Source organism: Sinocyclocheilus anshuiensis, unplaced genomic scaffold, assembly GCF_001515605.1.
Source record: "Sinocyclocheilus anshuiensis isolate Anshui unplaced genomic scaffold, SAMN03320099.WGS_v1.1 scaffold1643, whole genome shotgun sequence".
Classification (NCBI taxonomy): domain Eukaryota; kingdom Metazoa; phylum Chordata; class Actinopteri; order Cypriniformes; family Cyprinidae; genus Sinocyclocheilus; species Sinocyclocheilus anshuiensis.
The window spans coordinates 1640-21413 of NW_015549657.1; the positions used below are offsets into that span (position 1 = coordinate 1640).

The 19774-nt window shown below is 39.1% G+C and overlaps 1 protein-coding gene across 1 annotated transcript in view; it reads right to left on the reverse strand.

The window, feature by feature from the left end:
* Nucleotides 1-532: 532 nt before the first annotated feature.
* The window catches only part of LOC107660249 (tripartite motif-containing protein 16-like), a 32931-nt gene continuing 13689 nt past the window's right edge, over nt 533-19774 (reverse strand). The window contains exons 5-7 of the mRNA XM_016449517.1: nt 9228-9244; nt 3111-3128; nt 533-1110 (exon numbers count right to left, since the gene is read on the reverse strand). Coding sequence (XP_016305003.1) covers nt 569-1110; nt 3111-3128; nt 9228-9244 — 577 coding nt within the window. The 3' untranslated portion in view covers nt 533-568. The remainder of the gene's footprint in view (nt 1111-3110; nt 3129-9227; nt 9245-19774) is intronic.

Consider the following 19774-nt stretch of genomic DNA (forward strand, 5'->3'; position numbering starts at 1 on the left):
CAGGGGCTGCCAAAATTATATTTTAAATCAGCCAGGGCTATAGAAATGCATATTAATATTTACAAGTAAATCTCCATATTATGCGTATTAATATTTACAAGTAAATCTCCATATTACACGTAGGCTAGCCATCTTTCTATCTGACCCCCCCTACATCTAGTTTTGACGTCCATCAGGGGGGATCAAGCCTTCTTTAGGGGGGTCGGGGTCAGACCCCCCCCCAAACCCCACCGTAATTCGCACCCTGATTGTATCTATATTGTACAAAGCGCTTTATAAATAAAGCTGACTTTATATTCAGTGTGTTGTGCATATAAACCAACTCAAACAGAGGTTGAGAAAAGCACAGAAAGACATGGTCACTCAGCAGGACTCACACACACACACACACACTGATCTTACTGTCTATTTGAGGATTTATTACACACATTTATTCTAACATGTTATTTCACTGACAGAAGTTCAGCTGCAGTATTAATTTCATGAAGAGAAAAGAGACTCTATAACATCTCACTGTTACTGATTTGTCATGCAGCTCAAAGTATTATGGATAGAATATCTCATCAGTCTATTCTGATTCATCAACACAGATGAGTTTCACTGATGATCCTTTATGAACATTAAACCCAGAATAGAGCGGCTGAGTGAATGTGGTCTGGACTGTGTGGATGAGGCTCATTGTGTCAGAGACGCTGTAGAAGGACAGAGTTCCTGCACTGTGATCCACAAACACTCCTATTCTGCTGCTGATGGGTGTCACAGGGAGAACAGTCTCTATGTTATTGTGTCTGAATGTGTAACTGGAGGGAGAGCAGTGCAAACTCCAGGACTGATCATTATATCCAAACCTACACTCAACACCTGATCCCTTCCTGCTGATGCTCTTATATGACACTGATATATGCACACCATTATTTCCACTCCACTCCAGCTCCCAGTAACAGCGTCCACACACACTCTCTCTACACAACACCTGATGATACACATCAAATCTATCTGGATGATCTGGATATGACTGATCTCTGGAAGAGACAGCAATCACTCTATTGTTCTCAGACAGACGGAGGTATCTATGTGCTGTGTTCAGATCCAGAGTGAGCTGATGGGAATCTGATGGAGATAAAACACATCAGAATCAGGAATTATGAATCTGTTTGATCTTTTCATGTAGCTGAACTCTTCATGTTCAGTGTATCATCAGTGTCTCAGTACAGATGACCAGATATCTGTGCACATCATCATTTACATCATCAATTATAAAACTCTTCTTTTACCTTCTACAGGAAGAACATGAACACACTCAATAGGCGCGTTTCCATTAGCCTTCAAAGTGCGCAAATTGAAATTGCGAATTGAAAATACGCTTAATGGAAAAGCGTCAAGTTCGCAAAAACGCCCATATATCGCAAAAAAGTTTTTACGCTTGCACGAGGTGGTTTTTCAGGCAATGCAAAAAAGGAATAATTCGCAAAACTGCAATGGAAACGTTTTTTTTTTCGCATTTACAGGTCACATGGCGTATGTATCATTCCTAAGACATTTCTAATATGATGTTCTTCATGATATGAGATGATGATGGACTGGTTTCTGAGAGCAGATGAATCTCCAGGACTTTACCTCTGTCTGAGATCTTCTTGAGCTCCTCTTTGCAGAAATCCTCCAGTTTGTCTCTCAGCTGATGGACAGATTCTCTCAGACCATCAGAAGAGAAGAGAGAACTGAAGGGATTGTCATTTACGTCTGTAGATTCAGGGGGTGCTGAGAGAGACTGGAAACTCTACAGAAAAAAATAAAAACTCATCAGCTCCACACTTCACCTAATAACCTGGACCAACATCAGATTTGTGTGGCTCTTGTTGACTTGACTGATCTTTAGTAACGCACCTCAATCCAGCACTTTCACAGCATCAGCTTCATTATTCTCATATTCATTACATCACATTAGAGCTACAGATTCTAGTATTGGCCACTTACACTATATTATAAGGTTTGAGGATCACCTGATCTAATTTTGATGAACCTTGCTCAGAATCAGTACTATCAAGTTCACTGATTCCACTGAAACATAATAAATCAGAAGCAAAAATTTGGTAAAAAGTTTTGAACTGTTGGTGGCGCTAGTGGTGTTTGACAGCTAAATGTATCTTCTAGAAGAAAGAGCTCAGAGAAATGATTCCTAAGAGATTTCCAGAGCTGAAAGCCATTTGTAAGCGGCGTCTCTTACAACCAGTGGTGGACGAAGTACACAAATCAAGTACTTGAGTAAAAGTACAGATCCGTATAAGAAAATATTACTCCAGTAAAAGTAAAAGTACTCAGTTTTCAATTTTACTCGAGTGAAAGTACAAAGGTACATGATTTTTTATGTACTTAAGTAAAAAGTACGGATAGATGAATGTTTATTTTGCAGTTTTATATAGGCTACTTTTATCATTTAATTGTATATTAGCATATCTTTTTTTATAATCCTACTGCTCAAAATACCTGGGATTTTCCCAAAATAACCAATAAGGAAATAATGAATATAATAAGGAAAATATAATTCGATTTTCATAATGATTTTATTTTCTTCTCAAACCTTGTCTGTGGTGTAAAAACACCCCTGGCCAAATGCCCCCAGAGGGCATCACTACCCACGTTAATAATTACTGTAGTTACCATGTTCTGAACATCACATCCTTCTTTTTCCCTCAGATGTAATCTATCTAGATGGTTGAATAAAAATATTTGGACTTTATTTTTAAAATATTACCTCATTTTAGCACCAGCAAGCTCGTTAGCTAGACAGTTAGCATCAGCTAACATTGACTTATTTTATTTCCTCTTCTTCAGTTTCTCCACCACTTCAGCCGGCATGGTGTTTTGTAGCTAAATCAGGTCTTGGACTGAAGGTCTGTCTGCACTGAGGGCATTTGTAGACTCTCATCGGATCCTCCTGATCCCAGCAGCCTGTAATACAGCTCTCACAGTAACTGTGTCCACACTGGATAGTCACTGGATCCTTCAGGAGATGCTGACATACTGCACACATTAACTCATCCTGAAAAACTCTGGATCTTGCCATGTTACTGCTTGAATACAGAGACACAAACACACAACAGCTCAACCACACTTCAGTTTCTCTTTCCCTGAACTTAGTGTTTCCTGTTTCCTGGTTCTGTGTTTGAGGTACGCAGTGTTGGGGAGTAATTAGTTACATGTAACAGAATTACGTAATTTAATTACAAATAAATGTAATTGTAATTAGTTACAGTTACTGAGAAAAAAATGTGTAAATACATTGCTCTACAATATGAGACACCAATGTTTTATTTCCTGTTTGCGTTGATGTATATGCTTTGTTTTAAGATTAACTGCTTCTTTCAAGGCATTGTTAGATATCAGTGTTTCCTGTCATAGCTATGCTAAGATTTGATTTCAAAAACAGTATCTTAGCTATTCAACTATTTCTCGTTATGATTTTAAATCTGTATTTAACCTCAAAATGATCTCAAAGTAAATAGAGGCGCTAAAGTCGGATTTTGTGGTGGCTTTGCTTTAAATAAAATTATAATCTTCATTCAAGTGACGAAGGCTTTTTAAAGTCTGACAGTAATCAGTTTTGAGTACTACTGTAAGGTTAACCCTGCCTGGTTTAAATGTTTGAAAACGATTAACAACTGAAAAACATTACAAATTTATAAAAGTAATCAAAAAGTAATGAAATGTAATCATTTACATTACTTCAATAGAGCAATTGAAATAGTTACACTACTTATAGGGTAACTTGTAATATGTAATCTATTACATTTCCAAAGTAACCTTACCAACACTGGAGGTGTCAGGATTCTGGACTGTTTGGTGTCGTGTTTTGCCCCTGTTTCTGTTCCTGTTTTTCCTTATTTGGTCTTGTTCCTGTCCTCGTTTAGTTTGATTATGATTCCTGACACCTGTGTTTAGTCATTATCCCTTGTATTTAAGTTTAAGTTTGTTCAGTCTTCCTTTGTCGGTTCTACTCATTGGATGTTGTGTGGACCCTGTGTTTCCAAGGATTAAAGACTGTTTATGTACTCCACGTCTCCTTGTTCCTCGTTCCGCGCTCCTCCCAGCACAGATTGTGACAGGAGGTATGTGTGTAAAACATACCTTTTGGGACATTTGGATTATGCAGACATTATGATTATTTAGTGGTTTCCAGTTTTTACTTATATCTTGTATTATAAAAGGAAAAGGTGGAAAAATAACCTATTTAATAAAAAAAAAAGTCAACAATTTATCATGGTATTATCATCTGCGTAAAGGGCATGTTCTTGTCTCCAGCTGATCTCTGATTGGCTGGTGATGCGTGGCCCCTCCGCCGCTGGAGTCTGACACCGTGTCTTCACCGGATGCGATAATTTACGTGTTACGCCACAACAGCTAAAGTCTGTCTATGATTTGCCGTATCGTATCGCACCACATCCAGTGTGAACAGCATCACTGATTTCAAGAGTTCACACTTACATGTAATAAATAGGGTAAAGGTTTAATACTCACGGCATCAGATGGGAAAGCCTTGCCGGTAGTTGGATGGAAAAAGGCAAGGTTGCTTGACCAGGGGCTCTCACAGCATCCAACAGGAGTTCAATACTCACCAGGGAGCCATGGTGGAGCAGGCAGTTCAGGGGGCCATGGCGGAGCAGGGAACTCAGGAGGCCATGGCGGAGCAGGCAGACTAGGGAGCCATGGCAGAGCCCTATAGCCCCCCCAAAAAAAATTCCTTGGGGAAATTTTGGGTTCTGAGGCCCTCCGTGGGCCTGATGAAGGAGCAGCGGCCCTCCCTGGGCTTGACTTGGGAACTATGGCCCTCCCTGGGCTTGACTTAGGAACAGGGGCCTACTCTGGGCTGGACTTGGGAACAGGAGCCCTCTCTGGGCTGGACGTGGGAACGGGAGCCCTCCCTGGGCTGGACGTGGGAACAGAAGCCCTCTCTGGGCTTAACGTGGCTGGACGTGGGAACCGGAGTCCTCTCTGGGCTTAACTTATGAACTGGAGCCCACACTGGAGTGGACTCAGGGGCTGGAGCCGACACTGGAGCGGACTCAGGGGCTGGAGCCGACACTTGAACGGACTCAGGGGCTGGAGCCTACAGTCTCTTCCTCCGTATTCTCCTTTTATGAGCAGAGGTGAAGGAGACTGCTGCTTTCAGCTGAGGGATTGGGAGTGAACTGGCTGGCGGGCTTGACAATGGAACAGCCAGTGGGCTTGGCTTCTGAGCGGCCGGTGGGCTTGAGAGTGCAGCGGCCGGCGAGCTTGGCTGCTGAGCAGCTGGGGGGCTTGACGGAGGAGCAGCCGGTGGGCTTGACGGAGGAGCGGCCAGCGAGCTTGATGCATAGCTGGTTCTGAATCGGGGCCGGACACTCTCCAGACACCGGAGGATACCTTCCCTCCAGCTCGGGCCAGTGGTGTCTGGGAGGTCCACGGGGCGATGGTAATTGGCCCCAATCCAGAACAGAGAATTCAGTGTGGCGTCATCCAACGCTGTCTTAACGGCGAGCCCGCAGAATTCCCGGGCGAACTCCACGAAGGGAAGATCCCTGCGGGCTAGGGCGGTTAATCTCGCAGCAGTTTCCATGATCACGGGGGGGAAAAATGGAAAACAAAACTCTTTTTTTTTTAAACGGAAACTAAAACACGGGGGGGAGGGGCGCCGCTTACTGTTTGTCGGTCCGGTGTTCTGTCACGATGTGCCTACTGAGGGGGAACGAGGAGCGCGAAGACAACAGAGTAGATAGCAAGGAGCAATCTTTATTTATCCAAATAAAGACTCAGGGAAGGAACACACAGATAGCATAGGGAATTGACTTCAGACACCGGACAGGAAACAAGGGTCAGAACACACTTTATATCCAGAACTAAACGAGGGGAACTAGACAAGACACACCTGAAATCAATGAACATAATAAAACACGGGAGAAACTGGGTCATGGGGAGCACATGGGGAGCAAAACACAAGACACAGAACCAAGGGGCATTCCAAGGGCATGACAAGTGGAGGGAGTGCCAAAAATCAGTTTGTAGAAAAATTGGATGCCACTCAGGTAACCTTTGATGAACCCGACTTGGAGGCCCTTAACGCTGTTGAGGTAGGAGATGAATGAGGAGATTGAAATGAGAGAAAAATCGGGAGACAGCCGATTATATGAAAGGTGGAATGCTTTAAAACACCTCCATGCTGTCACATTAGATTGGAGGATTCTGGGAGAAACTGCTTAGAGGATGGTGATGTGTCGAGAAGGGGTTTTAATGGGTGGGTTACGGAAATATTCGTTCTGAATAGTAAGGTACTGGAGTTGGGAATTAGTCCACCTCCGGAGCCAGCGGCCTGAATTTCTGAAACAAAAAAGGAGAAAGAGAGTCAGCTATCTGATTTTTTTGACCCGGGGACTTGTTTGGCAATTATGATAAATTGGTCGCACACTGAGATCCAGATGTGATGTCTTAAAAGTGGCATCAGAGTGTGTGAATGAGAATGGCCTTTATTAATGCACTGAACTGTTGCTTAATTCTCACAATGCACTAAAATACTTTTAGCAGTCCATTCTTTCTCCCACAGTAAGGCTGCTGCGACAAGAGGGTAAATCTCGAACAGCGCTGAGGACTGTGGTGTGTCTTGAAGCTGGGGAGGCCATGGGGACGCGAACCAGACTCCTTGATAAAAAACCCTGAAGCCGGGAGGGCGGGGCTGTGAATAGTTGGATATCAACAGGAAAAGATACGAGACTGTTATAGAAAAAAGATGATCTGCTCCCCTGTTTCAGGAAAAGGATCCTTGATAAGAGTTCATTGTGGCATGTCTTTGGAAATTTGATCCTCCTGCGCATATACAGAGGATGCGAGGGGGAGGAGATGTGAAATTAAAGGGCAGCCTTGAGGCACAATGTGCATGGTGAAGTTTAAGTAGTCGAGCAGGGATAGGAGTTCGCGTTTTGAACAACTTGAGTTGTCTAAAAGGGTAGATTCTACGAAGATCACTCTATCGATTTTTTTTCCTTGGGCAGAGAAGCCTGCAATTTGACTGATTCTAAATGAATGCTTAGGAATTCAATGGATGTGGCAGGACTTGTGTTTTTTTATTGGGTGATAGGAATTCCGAGCTCAGAAATTTTTTTTTAACTGTAAGGATATTCACAGTTGGGATGGCGTCGGGAGGTGAGATGATTAGAAAGTCATCGAGCAAGTGAATGAGGTGAGGAATTGCGTAATTGTTCGACAAAATCCAACAAACGGCTTCTGATGGCATGTCAAAAATCTTGGGGCTGATTTTGCATCCAAAAGTTAAGCGTACAGCGAAATAGAATTTCCCGTGCCAGCATACCCCAAATAAGTGCCATGAATCCGGATGGATAGGCATCACTTTGAAAGCTGAGGTAATGCCGACTTTTGCCATCCAAGCACCATGACCCACGATTTTTAACATATAGATCGCATGATCAATATCATGGTATTTGAGATAAAATTTGTCTAGAGGAATCAAGCTGTTTATACTTGGGAACAGGGAATTATGCGGAGCCGACAGGTCGATTATAAGGAGTTTCTTACGAGAATTTCCTAGTAGCCACTCCATTGGGGGCTAATACGAAAAACTGTGAAGAATGGATTGGAGATTATTACAGATAATGTTTTGAGAGAGCAGGCATTCCACACCTGTTTAAAACAAAGTTTGAGACCTTACAGCAGATATTTAGTGAATTTGGTGTCCTGGTGGTAAGATAGTTTGATAGATAGGCGAGAAATATTCACAGGAGTTGACAAGTAATTTATTTAATTTTTTTTATTGACTGACTTCATGACAAGGCATACATGACGGGCATGAGCACCACTACAGATGTGAAGGTATCTGCAATGTTGTCTGGTGCATTTGCAAACAAAGAAATTGTTGCCTGGCTGCCTGTTGCATGCAAAAGATAGAGCTTTCCCTCTAGAATTGGGATTCGTGTTGGTGGTGGCAGGTCTTGGTACGTAGCTGGTAGATTTACCTGGGGATGTATTTGGGGGAATAGAGGGGTTAATTTGTGGGCATGACATGGTGGAATGTGCCACTGACCTGCAGATCATGCATGAAAGGTTTCTGCACCCCAGTAGGGGCATTGGTTCCAATCGGAGACCCATCCTGCACATTTTACAGAGAAGAGCTTGTTATAAGTGTAGAAGTGCACTCCTCTATAGGACAACACAAGCTCAGCTATTAGCGCCAAATAATCACTTGTTGGCACAGCAGAATGAAAGGAGGATGCCGGGGATGCAGTTGGAAGTCTCGCTGATGGAGGCGAGTGTAGGCTTTGGCGTCTTGATGAGCGTGAAGTGTTTTGATGTACAGTGTAATCCCCACTTATCCCTAAAACCTTGTACTATTGTTCTCAAATCAGCATCAGAGGGTGTTTTGATGTACAGTGGTTTCAGGGTTGTATTTATGGCTGTGACGATTTGTTGGACGATGAGGCAGCAAGTGGACATACCAACACCAAAGAGATGGGATATTGACCTGTATTCTAGGTTAGTTGCTAGCCTCCACAGACAAATTGCTAAACGAATCTCTACAGAGAGTGGTATTCTGTATCTGGTGTGTTGGCGGGTCAAACAGGGCCGGAGAATACCACATAGATGAATGAATGTGGCTTTTCTCATTCTGAAATTCAGCAACCACTCTATGTCAGTCAATTTCACATAGAGGAAACAAGCTGAAACAACAACAGGCTTATCTATTAACCATAGATAGTCTTATAGGATATTCAATACTTTAGAGTGTACTTTAGAGTGTGTGTCTTTAATTACAATGATAACTACCTCCTATGACAGAAAAATCTGGTGAGCCTAAGCAGAGTGCAACAGGATTTTTACTATGTAATTTGGGGTGATTAAATGCCTACACATAGTAGTATGCAGTAATAATAGCAGTAATAGTAATTGTATGAACAATTTAAATTTCATACAATTACTATTAGTTTAAAGGAGATTTGGAGCACAGCCAGCAATTTTCTTTTCCTGTCTCTCTAGCTGTAAAGGTTGCCTATCTATACCACTCATTATTTTGTGCTGTTTCCCATAATTCATCGCCTTTCCTAATTTCCTCATCATTTTGGATATCATAATCAATGTTTCTACGATATTCTTTGTTCTGTTGAATTGGTATAATTATCAGTTTTGTTCAAAGGCTGAAAAGTTACTTGAAAGGAAATCGGGCTGTTTTCCGTTGGTTGTACTTGGACTTGCATTATTAAGTGCACTAGGCATATGATGGTCATTGTCTGTATTGCTTTGCTCATTTTTTCCATTTACGGGAGCCTCTTTCCTTGGTAAATCTCATTGTTGATCTTTTTCAGAGTTTTTAATGCTATGCTCCCTTTCATTTTCCTCTTCTTTTGTGTTTTCTTTTTCCTCTGTCTTCTTTTCGTTTAGTTTGGGTACTCTACAAAGTAGTGATTCCTTCTATTTGGATTGCTGTTGGAGTAGTCCTTTCTCCTGGGTTCATTCCACTTTTTCCTTAATATTCTCAGATATAGCTACTTAGTCACCCGGGACAATTGGACACACTGCCTCTGTCTCCTTACTAGGCTGCTGTTTTCATGTTTCCTGTAAATAGATAGCTTTGTGTATCGCAGTTAGTTTCTTCATGTAGGTTCTTTCCATTTGCAATTGTTCTAGTGGGGGTCCTTTATAGGGGCCCCTACAGAATGTCGCAGGCATGGGTTGACCCGTAAGCATTTCATGCGGTGTTAGGTGTGTACTTCTGTTAATTTGCCTACGATAACTCATTAATGCAAGAGGCAAAGCATCAATCAAGTACTTGCACATATTTTGTTAATTTTAGTTTTAATGGTACCATTTAATCTCTCAACCATACCCTGCGATTATCTGAACTTATTTCAGATGGTATTCCAAATCTAGGAAATACTTCTCTTGTCAGAAATGTAATCACTGTTGCTGTCCCTTCATCTGCCGATGGTACTGCTTCAACCCATCTACTAAACCTGTCCATTACCACAAGTATATACCTTTTACCTTGCACCCGTTTTATCATGTCCACATGTTTAAACGGTCCTTCTGGTACTGGTATATGACCTATTGGTGTTGTTATACCTTTTCTAACATTATGTTATGCGCAAATTTCACAGGAGGACAAAAATTCATCCATATATATGAGAACTTATATAACTTATATATTTAAGAACTTTTATTAATTCTAATTCCAAGTGTGTTTGAGCAATCTGCTCTTTATGTTCACCCATGTTTGTCAATGGTGTCTTAATGCTAAAAATCTCACAGATTGACAACAGCATCTCTTCCATTCTATTTTTAGTAAAGCAGCTCTTCGTTGCAGGAAAAGAGCAAGCAGCAAGACACTACCTATGCTTATCTAAGAATACTACAAATAATTTTCTATTATGTAATAATATTTCTTATATTATCTTTTTATTATAGTTTCAGACTTCAATCTTAGTTTTTCTTCTATATCTACATGCAGGGTTTAAAATAATCTAGTAATCGTGAAGGAAATTTTCCCAAGCATCCTCTGCAATATTGGCTTTGATTTTTCTCTGCCTCTGTTCAATGTGGCTTTTTGTTGATTCCTACCACGATTTTACATCTCCTGATGCTTTCTTTGTTTTCAGGAAAAGTCTCAAGTGAAAGTTTCACCTTTTCCTGTATCAAGTCAGTCTTTTTCCTGTAGCGATTTCTCAGAAGTGTCAACTTTCATTGTTGGGGGGGCTGAACGCCTATCAGCCACTCTCTCTCCTTCTCTGTGCTGCCGTGTCTTTGCTTTTTCTCCTCTCGTCTCTTCCATTCTTCAAGGCACCGTTCCAGAAACCTTCTGTAATTTGAACACTCAAGAGAACTTTTATTAATTCTAATTCCAAGTGTGTTTGAGCAATCTGCTCTTTATGTTCAACCATGTTTGTCAATGGTGTCTCAATGCTAAAAATCTCACTGATTGACAACAGCATCTCTTCCATTCTATTTTTAGTAAAGCAGCTCTTCGTTGCAGGAAAAGAGCAAGCAGCAATACACTACCTATGCTTATCTAAGAATACTACAAATAATTTTCTATTATGTAATAATATTTCTTATATAATCTTTTTCTTAAAGTTTCATACTTCAATCTTTGTATTTCTTCTATATTTACATGCAGGGTTCAAAATAATCTAGTAATCGTGAATGAAAATTTCCCAAGCAACCTCTACTTCAGTTGAATCAACAAGTCTCATTTATTAAGATAGCTGTTGAATTAAAGTTTATTTTATTTCTGGTCACTGAATCCTGCATTTAATCAACACATTGCACAAGTTATACTATTCTAAATCTCTACAATGGATTTATTTTCCATATTGTCTCTCAGGGATAATGAGATAAAACTTTTTAGATGTCTTCAGATATAAGATATAATGTTTTTGGCCCGTGCATTCATAGTACTTATTTATATATTAAGTTATATATTAAATGTATCATATATATATATCTTAATTGTTATATATAATAAATAAATGTAATCAATATATCTTATTATTAATCTGTTTATTTATCTATCCATTTATTTTTCAATCCATTAGTCTTAAAATATGTAAATCATTAATTTCTCTCAAGTGTACCAGCAATGTGTCATTCTTATTAAGATATGTCTATGTGAAGAGTCAGACAACACCACTTCAATACACCCGACAGAAATAATATTTACGTTCTCACGCTGTCTCCGCTACCAGATCACTCAGACAAGAGCGCATAAACAAATCACATATATCTTTCTCTACTATCAGTATCTGCCTGGTGTGAACTATCCACACCTGTCAATCTTCTGCTGACTTTTTCTCTAAATACAACACAACAATTATTAATTTATTACAGGATTTTGTTAAAACTTAAACCACCATGGATTTTTTCTAAAACCGAAACCAACATGGATTTTTTTCTAAAACCGAAACCGCCATGGAATTTTACTAAAAGCTAAACCACCATGGATTTTTTCTAAAAGCTAAACCACCTGTAATAGGTACCATAAATTATTTCTGCATGCCCACTGTAACTTTGCAGTAAACAAAGACCATCTGCATGCAACCTTTAATAACTACAGTTAATTCTGGATTCATAACCCCCTTTTCTTCTTTTGGTTCTTAAAATTTCTTTGGAAGAGCTTTTTAGAGTAATCTTACCACAACTGGCAATCTCTGGAGAATTAACCAAACGTATTTTTTATAAGCAAAAATGCTTACCTCGTGGCCACGGTCTGTGCCAATTATCCAGAGAGAGCCTGCTGCAGCTTTTCACTCTTTTGCCCTGTCTCCTGTCCCATCTGGGTCACCAATTATGTTGTGGAATTTTCCTTGTTCAAAATAAATTGCTAAAGAGGTTTTGAAACCAGTAGACTTTATTGATCAAACAACAAAGCCGAGTTACGGTTTGCAAAGGTAACAACATATATCGTTCTCTTGTCTCACTTACTGGTGTGAAATATCAACACCTGTCAATCTTCTGCTTCAGTCTGCTGACTTTTTTCTCTAAACAACACAACAATTATTAATTTATTACAGGATTTTACTAAGAACTAACCACCATGGAATTTTACTAAGAACTAACCACCATCTTTCAGGATTTTTACTAAGAACTATCCACCATGGATTTGACTACAAACTAAACCACCATCTTTCAGGATTATTACTAAAAACTAAACCCCCTGTAATCGGTACCATAAATTATTTCTGCGCGCCCACTGCAACTATGCAGTAAACAAAGACATCTGCATGCAACATTTAATGATTACAGTTAATTCTGGATTCAAAACCCCTTTTCTTCTGTTGGTTCTTAAAATTTCTTTGGAAGAGCTTTTTAGAGTGATTTTACCACAACTGGCAATCTCTGGAGAATTAACCAAACGTTATTTTTTATAAGCAAAAATGCTTACCTCGTGGCCACGGTCTGTGCCAATTATCCAGAGAGAGCCTGCTGCAGCTTTTCACTCCTTTGCCCTGTCTCCTGTCCTGCCGGGGTCTCCAATTATGTTGTAGAGTTTTCCTTGTTCAAAATAAATAGCTAAATAGAGAGCCTGCTGCAGCTTTTCACTCCTTTGCCCTGTCTCCTGTCCTGCCGGGGTCGCCAATTATGTTGTAGAGTTTTCCTTGTTCAAAATAAATAGCTAAAGAGTTTTTGAAGCCAGTAGACTTTATTGATCAAACAACAAAGCCGAGTTACCTTTGCAAGCCGTAACTCGGTTTGTTGTTTGATCAATAAAGTCTACTGGCTTCAAAACCTCTTTAGCAATTTATTTTGAACAAGGAAAACTCTACAACAAACACGAGGGCTGAACACTTCCGCGTCAGCGCACAGACATCAAATAAATACACAGTCTAAGACACTACAGTGAAAACAGCTGTGGCCACCTTCTAATTAGCACAGCCAATAGCCTATAGCAGGGCAATTGCTCAAATCGAAACTACAGTTCACACTTAAGTGCAGGAACGGAGCAATATAAATAACAGAAGCTCCTTCTTAGCCGACGGCTATTACTCTAATTACAAATAAAGTGCAATCAAAAACACAAAATACAACGAAAAATAGCAGTAGAAATAGCTAGAGTACGAAATAAACCTTCTTAGCAGCAAGCAGTGTTGGGCAATAATTTAAACAACAGATCTACAAACAAGTATTAAGCAAAACAATTACGCGCTGCCATCCGTCTCTTCTGTTGACTAGTCGCTTCTCCCAAGTTATGACAGTGACCAAGCAGTTTAAATAGTCTACAGTCACTGTGGTCACCTTCTAATTAGCACAGCCAATAGCCTATACACTGTAAAACCAAATAGTAAATCTTTGATAAAGGAATTGGGTTGTAATTACTCAAAAGAAATAAAAACGTTCATTCGCCTCTAATTTGTTTTTGAGTAATTAGTACACAAATATAATTTTAAGTTTACAGCACTCAAATGCTTTCATTTGTTTTTGGCAGTGTACTCAAATAGTTTTAGTACAATCCCATCTGACATCACACACGTGCTTACTAGCTGCTGCAACTTTTTGAAAAGACGCCATGTTGTTGTTGCTCGCTGACTCGCCTCAGATTAAACTTTTTTTTAAATAAGTTTGCAACGCGCGAAAAACTTGCTCGTATTTTATAAAAAAATAACGTAGGAGGGGATATTTTTCGATCGCCTGTGAGGACCTTTGTGGGGAAACGCAGCATGTGGTTTTCTGAACCTGTTGGTGATGAGCTTCTCTTCATTGTGCTGCCCGCGCGTAACTGGTAAGTTAACGTAAGTTCCTTGTTTTATTTGTTTAAATGTGTTTGAGCCATTTTATCCCACGTCACTAAAGGTCAAAAATCAATTGAATTGATGAATCAACTGTATTTCGATTTTTTTTTTGTATATCAAAGTCTGTCTTTTTGCATCGAGTGTGCACACATTAAAAAGTTTTCGGGTAACAAATTGTAATGACCTCAAAATGGCGGTTTTGAGTCGGATATTTCATTATAATTGGCTCGCATTGCTGGACATACAGTTATGATTTTCATAGACGTTTCACAATAATTTGATTCACTCTGTTCCTCGAGTTGTACATTTTTATAAGGACAGGTATTTATAAATGTATTCAAGTAACATTAGTTGGCTCAAGCCATACCAGTAAAGCTTGTGTTATTTACCTAAGACATTTGTGTTCTTACTTAAAATTTAACATTTAACAAATCAAATTATACAGTATAAATACATATTTAAAAATGTAATGTTTGTATTATGGGATCAAACTAAGGACCATATTTCACATAATGCCTATTAAGATTTGTGTCATGTGCTTTAAATATAATTTTCCTGGTGTTTTGGAAAATATTATTCAAGTCAAGTCAAGTCACCTTTATTTATATAATGCTTTTAACAATACAGATTGTGTCAAAGCAACTGTACAGCATTAATTAGGAAACTAGTGTGTCAATAATGCAAAGTGACAATAGTAAACACTCATTTTTCAGTTACAGGCAGTTCATCATTGAATTCAGTTATGTCATCATCCAGCTCAGTTCAGTTTAAATAGTATCTGTGCAATCAAGGCGACGATATCGCTGGAAATGAAGTGTCCCCAACTAAGCAAGCCAGAGGCGACAGCGGCAAGGAACCAAAACTGCATCGGTGACAGAATGGAGAAAAAACCTTGGGATAAACCAGGCTCAGTTGGGGGGCCAGTTCTCCTCTGACCAGACAAAACCAGCAGTTCAATTCCAGGCTGCAGCAAAGTCAGATTGTGCAGAGGACTCAACTGGCTCCTGTGGTCTTGTCCCATTGGCCGACTGAGACGAGGTCAGAATATTACAAAATATTACAACCTGACTAACTTCTCAATCTCTTTCTTTTCAGGATAAAAGTGAAGCAGCTGGAAGTTTAGTTTGTACTGATGTCCAATTATTAATTTTAATACGCATTCATTGTATAGAGAAACTGGAACCTACCTATTGCTGAGATCATGGATTGCTGGCCTGCTTTAAAATGCAGGTAAAAATATTTTTCTTAGCACACTTGAAGACATGTTTTATATTTAAAGGGTTAGTTCACCCAAAATTCTGTCATTAATTACTCACCCTCATGTTGTTCCAAACCCATAAGACCTTCGTTCATCTTCGGAAGACAAATTAAGATATTTTTGATGAAATCCGAGAGCTTTCTAACCCTGCATAGATGGCAACATAACTGAAATGTTCCCAGGCACAGAAATGTAGTAAGGACATCAGTAAAATACTCCATGCTGACATAGAACACGCATGCTCTGAGCCTTGTTTAGAAGCAGAGGAATGCACATGCATGCGTCGTGGTACACTCCATAATGGCGGAGGACGGTGACTTAGAGAAGAACTGCAGAAGTTGTTATTTTTGTTTTCTTTGCACACAAAAAGTATTCTCGTAGCTTAAAATTACAGTTGAACCACTGATGTCACATGGACTGTTTTACCGATGTCCTTACTATGTTTCTGGGCCTGGGAATATTTCAGTGAAGTTGCTGTCTATGGAGGGTCAGAAAGCTATCTGATTTTATCAAAAATATCTTAATTTGTATTCGGAAGATGAACAAAGGTCTAACAGGTTTGGAACCAACATGACGGTGAGTAATTAATGACAGAATTTTAATTTTTGGGTGAACTATCCCTTTAAAGTAATAGTTTGCCCAGAAATGAACATTTGCCATTAATTTACTCTCTCTCTGGCCATGCAAGAAGTAGCTGATGTTCTTTCTTCAGTAGAACAAAAGATACATTTTAGCTGAACTCATGGTCCTTGGTGATTCATAAAATGCAGCTCAATGGGTGCCATCACTTTGCGAGTCAAAAAACATAAACAAGCAACACAAAATTAATACCCATGGTGACACAGAGGTCTTGAGCTCCAGACTCTCGTTTTCCTGCTCATAATGTTATAATGTGTTGTCTGTATCTGCTTTTTGACTTACAAAGTGGTGGCACCTGTTGACTTGAATTTTATGAATCACCAAGGAACACGACTTCAGTTAAAAATCATCTTTAGTGTTCTCCTAAAGAAAGAAAGTAGCCTACATCTTAGTTGGCCGAAGGATGAGTAAACTGACAGCAAATGTACATTTTTGGTACTTTTTCAGTGTGTCAGGTTTATACTTGTAGTTGACAGTCGAAGTTCAAAATGTGATATTTTGCAGTTTTTTTTCTTTTGTTTTTAACAGTACACTGTACATATACCTTGGCTTAATCGCTTATTTATTTGTGCAGATCTGCTCAGAGTTTCTCAAAATTATGAACATCAACCTGAAGAACCATAAATAAACTTGATCCCACCGGAAAAGTGTCTGAAGTACTGAGTCAGCTTTTCAGGATATGTTCTTAATGGCGGATAAAGAAACTACAGTTGATTTTGAGTGATTTCGGTTGTATTGTCATACATACAGACGTTTTAGGGTGATGCATAGTATTGTGGCTGTGCTGATTAGATTCCATGTTACAGTGGGTACGGAAAGTAGTCAGACCCCCTTAAATTTTTCACTCTTTGTTATATTGCAGCCATTTGCTAAAATCATTTAAGTTATTTATTTTGTGGCTGTGCTGATTAGATTCCATGTTAAATCAAGATTCTCATACTCAAGTCTCAAATTCTCACACTGAAGGAGATATTGACATCCATGTATGATGAGCTACTGTCCTCCGTGCTCCCTCCACCTATCTGCTGGAGGATGACTCCAACGTTCTCAAGATGTGGGATGTAAGTGATCATGTTGCTTAAGCCTATGATACACGGGGCAACTTTTTGAGCAATTTTGCTGGGCAAAAGATGAGACACAGGGCACACAACAGATCAAAAAGATTCCGGATAGAAATTTGTTGCCCATTCTCAATGGGAAAGTGCCCAAGCAACACACGACAGATCAAAAAGATTCCGGATAGAAATTTGTTGCCCATTCTGAATGGGAAAGTGCCCAAGCAACATTGCTCAAAAAAGTTGCCCAGTGTATCATCACCTTTAGAATTTAGAGAGATAGATCACTAAAAATGAAAATGCTGCCTAGTCCTCATTTACACTTTTGCAGAACACCAAAGAATTACTACAATAATAAAGGATATATTCAAAGCCTGGAACTACAGCCTGAATGACATCTGAATGGCAGGAGAGATTGTTGGTAACCAAACCGTTTTTGTTCTAACATAGCTTCCATGGAAAAATTACTATGAATATCAATGCAACCTGAAACTGTTCGATAATCAACAATCTCACCTTTCATTCAGATGTCATTCAGCTTCTAGTTCCAGGTTTTGAATATAGGCTATCAATTATAATTGTAGTTATTGTATGGGATAGAATGGTTTGGAGTAGATGTAAATATGTCACTTATTGTAACGGGGCGAACGAGACGTGCGACGTGCGACGTGCGGATCCATATGCAAGGCTTTATTTCCAAGACGTGGTCATATAACAGGCATGGGTCAAACAATGGCAAACAGGTACAACACAGGCAAGACAAAGAGTAATCCTAGGACAAGCGTGGGTCTTCGATAGGCGAACAGAATCCAGAGGGGCGTGACAAAAGGGGTAATCCGTAATACACAGGCAAAGATCTTCACACAGGAAAACAGGCAAGGCAAGACTAGACTATGAACTAGACCGGGAACTGGCTCCGTAAAGTAGCTACCGTTAGAAGAGTGATAAATGCTAAACAATACTCGGCCTTGAATGGTGGTGTGAGACTGATTTACTGTATATAGTGTGTGTTATTAGTAGCTTTCAGGTGTGTGCAATCAGTGCAATGGATGATGGGAAATGTAGTCCAGGGTATAGTGTAACAGTCTGTGTAGTGTGAGAGTCCATGTAATGAGCGGGTGACCTCTGGTGGTGAGTGAACGGAAGTTCATAGACCGGATTCGTGACACTTATTAGCAGTCAGCCTTTGGAAGTTTACAGTAACATTACTCTGTTTTTGTCTTCAGGTAGAACAAACTGATGAACCAGACGCTGATGATGTATCACTTCATCTCCTCTCCATTAGTAACAATTCAACAGTTGCCACGTTCTTCTGCTCAGAGAAGACTAAAGTTGCACTTTGGGTAACATAGTTAACGATTTGCCCACATTGGCTCATGCATTTGTCATGCTTTTTGGGCTAAAGTAAGCCTTGGATCTAAGTTCCCCAAAAGAGTTGGACAATACATTGGACTTTACCCAGAAAGTCTTGATGGGTCTGGAGGATGGGAAGCTGAGACCCAGAGTGTTGAGTCTTAAAAATTATCTTTTGTCTGTAGAGTTTCCTCAATGTTTGAACAAAGCTTACAAAGGTACTCTTTTATTTGACATTTCATTTAAACTTTCACTTCTGTCACTTTTAGTGCATTGTGTATTTTGTTTTTTAACAATATTTGTCTAGTATTTAATTTGCAGAACATTTTCTCAGTTGATTTTCTGGAATGGTATAAGTTCCATATACAGTACCATGTGTTCATCCACTCATAGAAATGACAGTTTAAAAAAATCCATTGCTCTATTTTGAAATCTTTTTCTTATATTCTATTCTAGTATAACTTTTATGTTTCTAAAGTTACTGTTAGATGTGAATTTTGGAAGTGTTCCTATTTTAGGGAAGTGCTTACAGCTGGGTGATATCCAGATATCAATATTGTCCACTTCTAAAAGTGACGGTTATTATCTCAGCTCATTTCTCAAGGGCCTTGCACTGTTTTGGAGAATGTGTTTCCATTTGACAAACAATTTAATGTTGATGTTTTGTTAATGATTTGTGGTTACTTAATAAAAGAGTAACTTGCATGTAAAATTGTCTGTTAACCCGTTTTTTTTTTTTATTTCAGAATGAGTATAGTTAGTGCATAGTTATTTGTTATTAAAACTATAATATTTTTACGAAGTAAACTTAATTGTAATGTAACAAAAAATGTTTAAGGAATCTTTATTTAATTTTAATTGGTTCTGTGAACCCAAAAACTCCTTCTAAAATTAACTTGATCAATAATGTTATAGTAACTTGTAAGATTTAAGTTAGTATCAGTTAAAATTACTTAGTAACATTTACTTAAAAAAGGATGTTTCTTCAACTTTATAAAATTGAGTTAATATAACTTAAATATTTCGATGCAATCAGTTTCAACTATTTTTGTTATATTAACTTATCCGGTTTTACAGTGTGGCAGGGCAATTGCTCAAATCGAAACTACAGTTCGCACTTAAGTGCAGGAAGGGAGCAATGCAAGATTATTCAAAGCACATTGCTTGTGCTTTGAATAATCTTCTATGTACTGGATTAATAAAAGGACTGT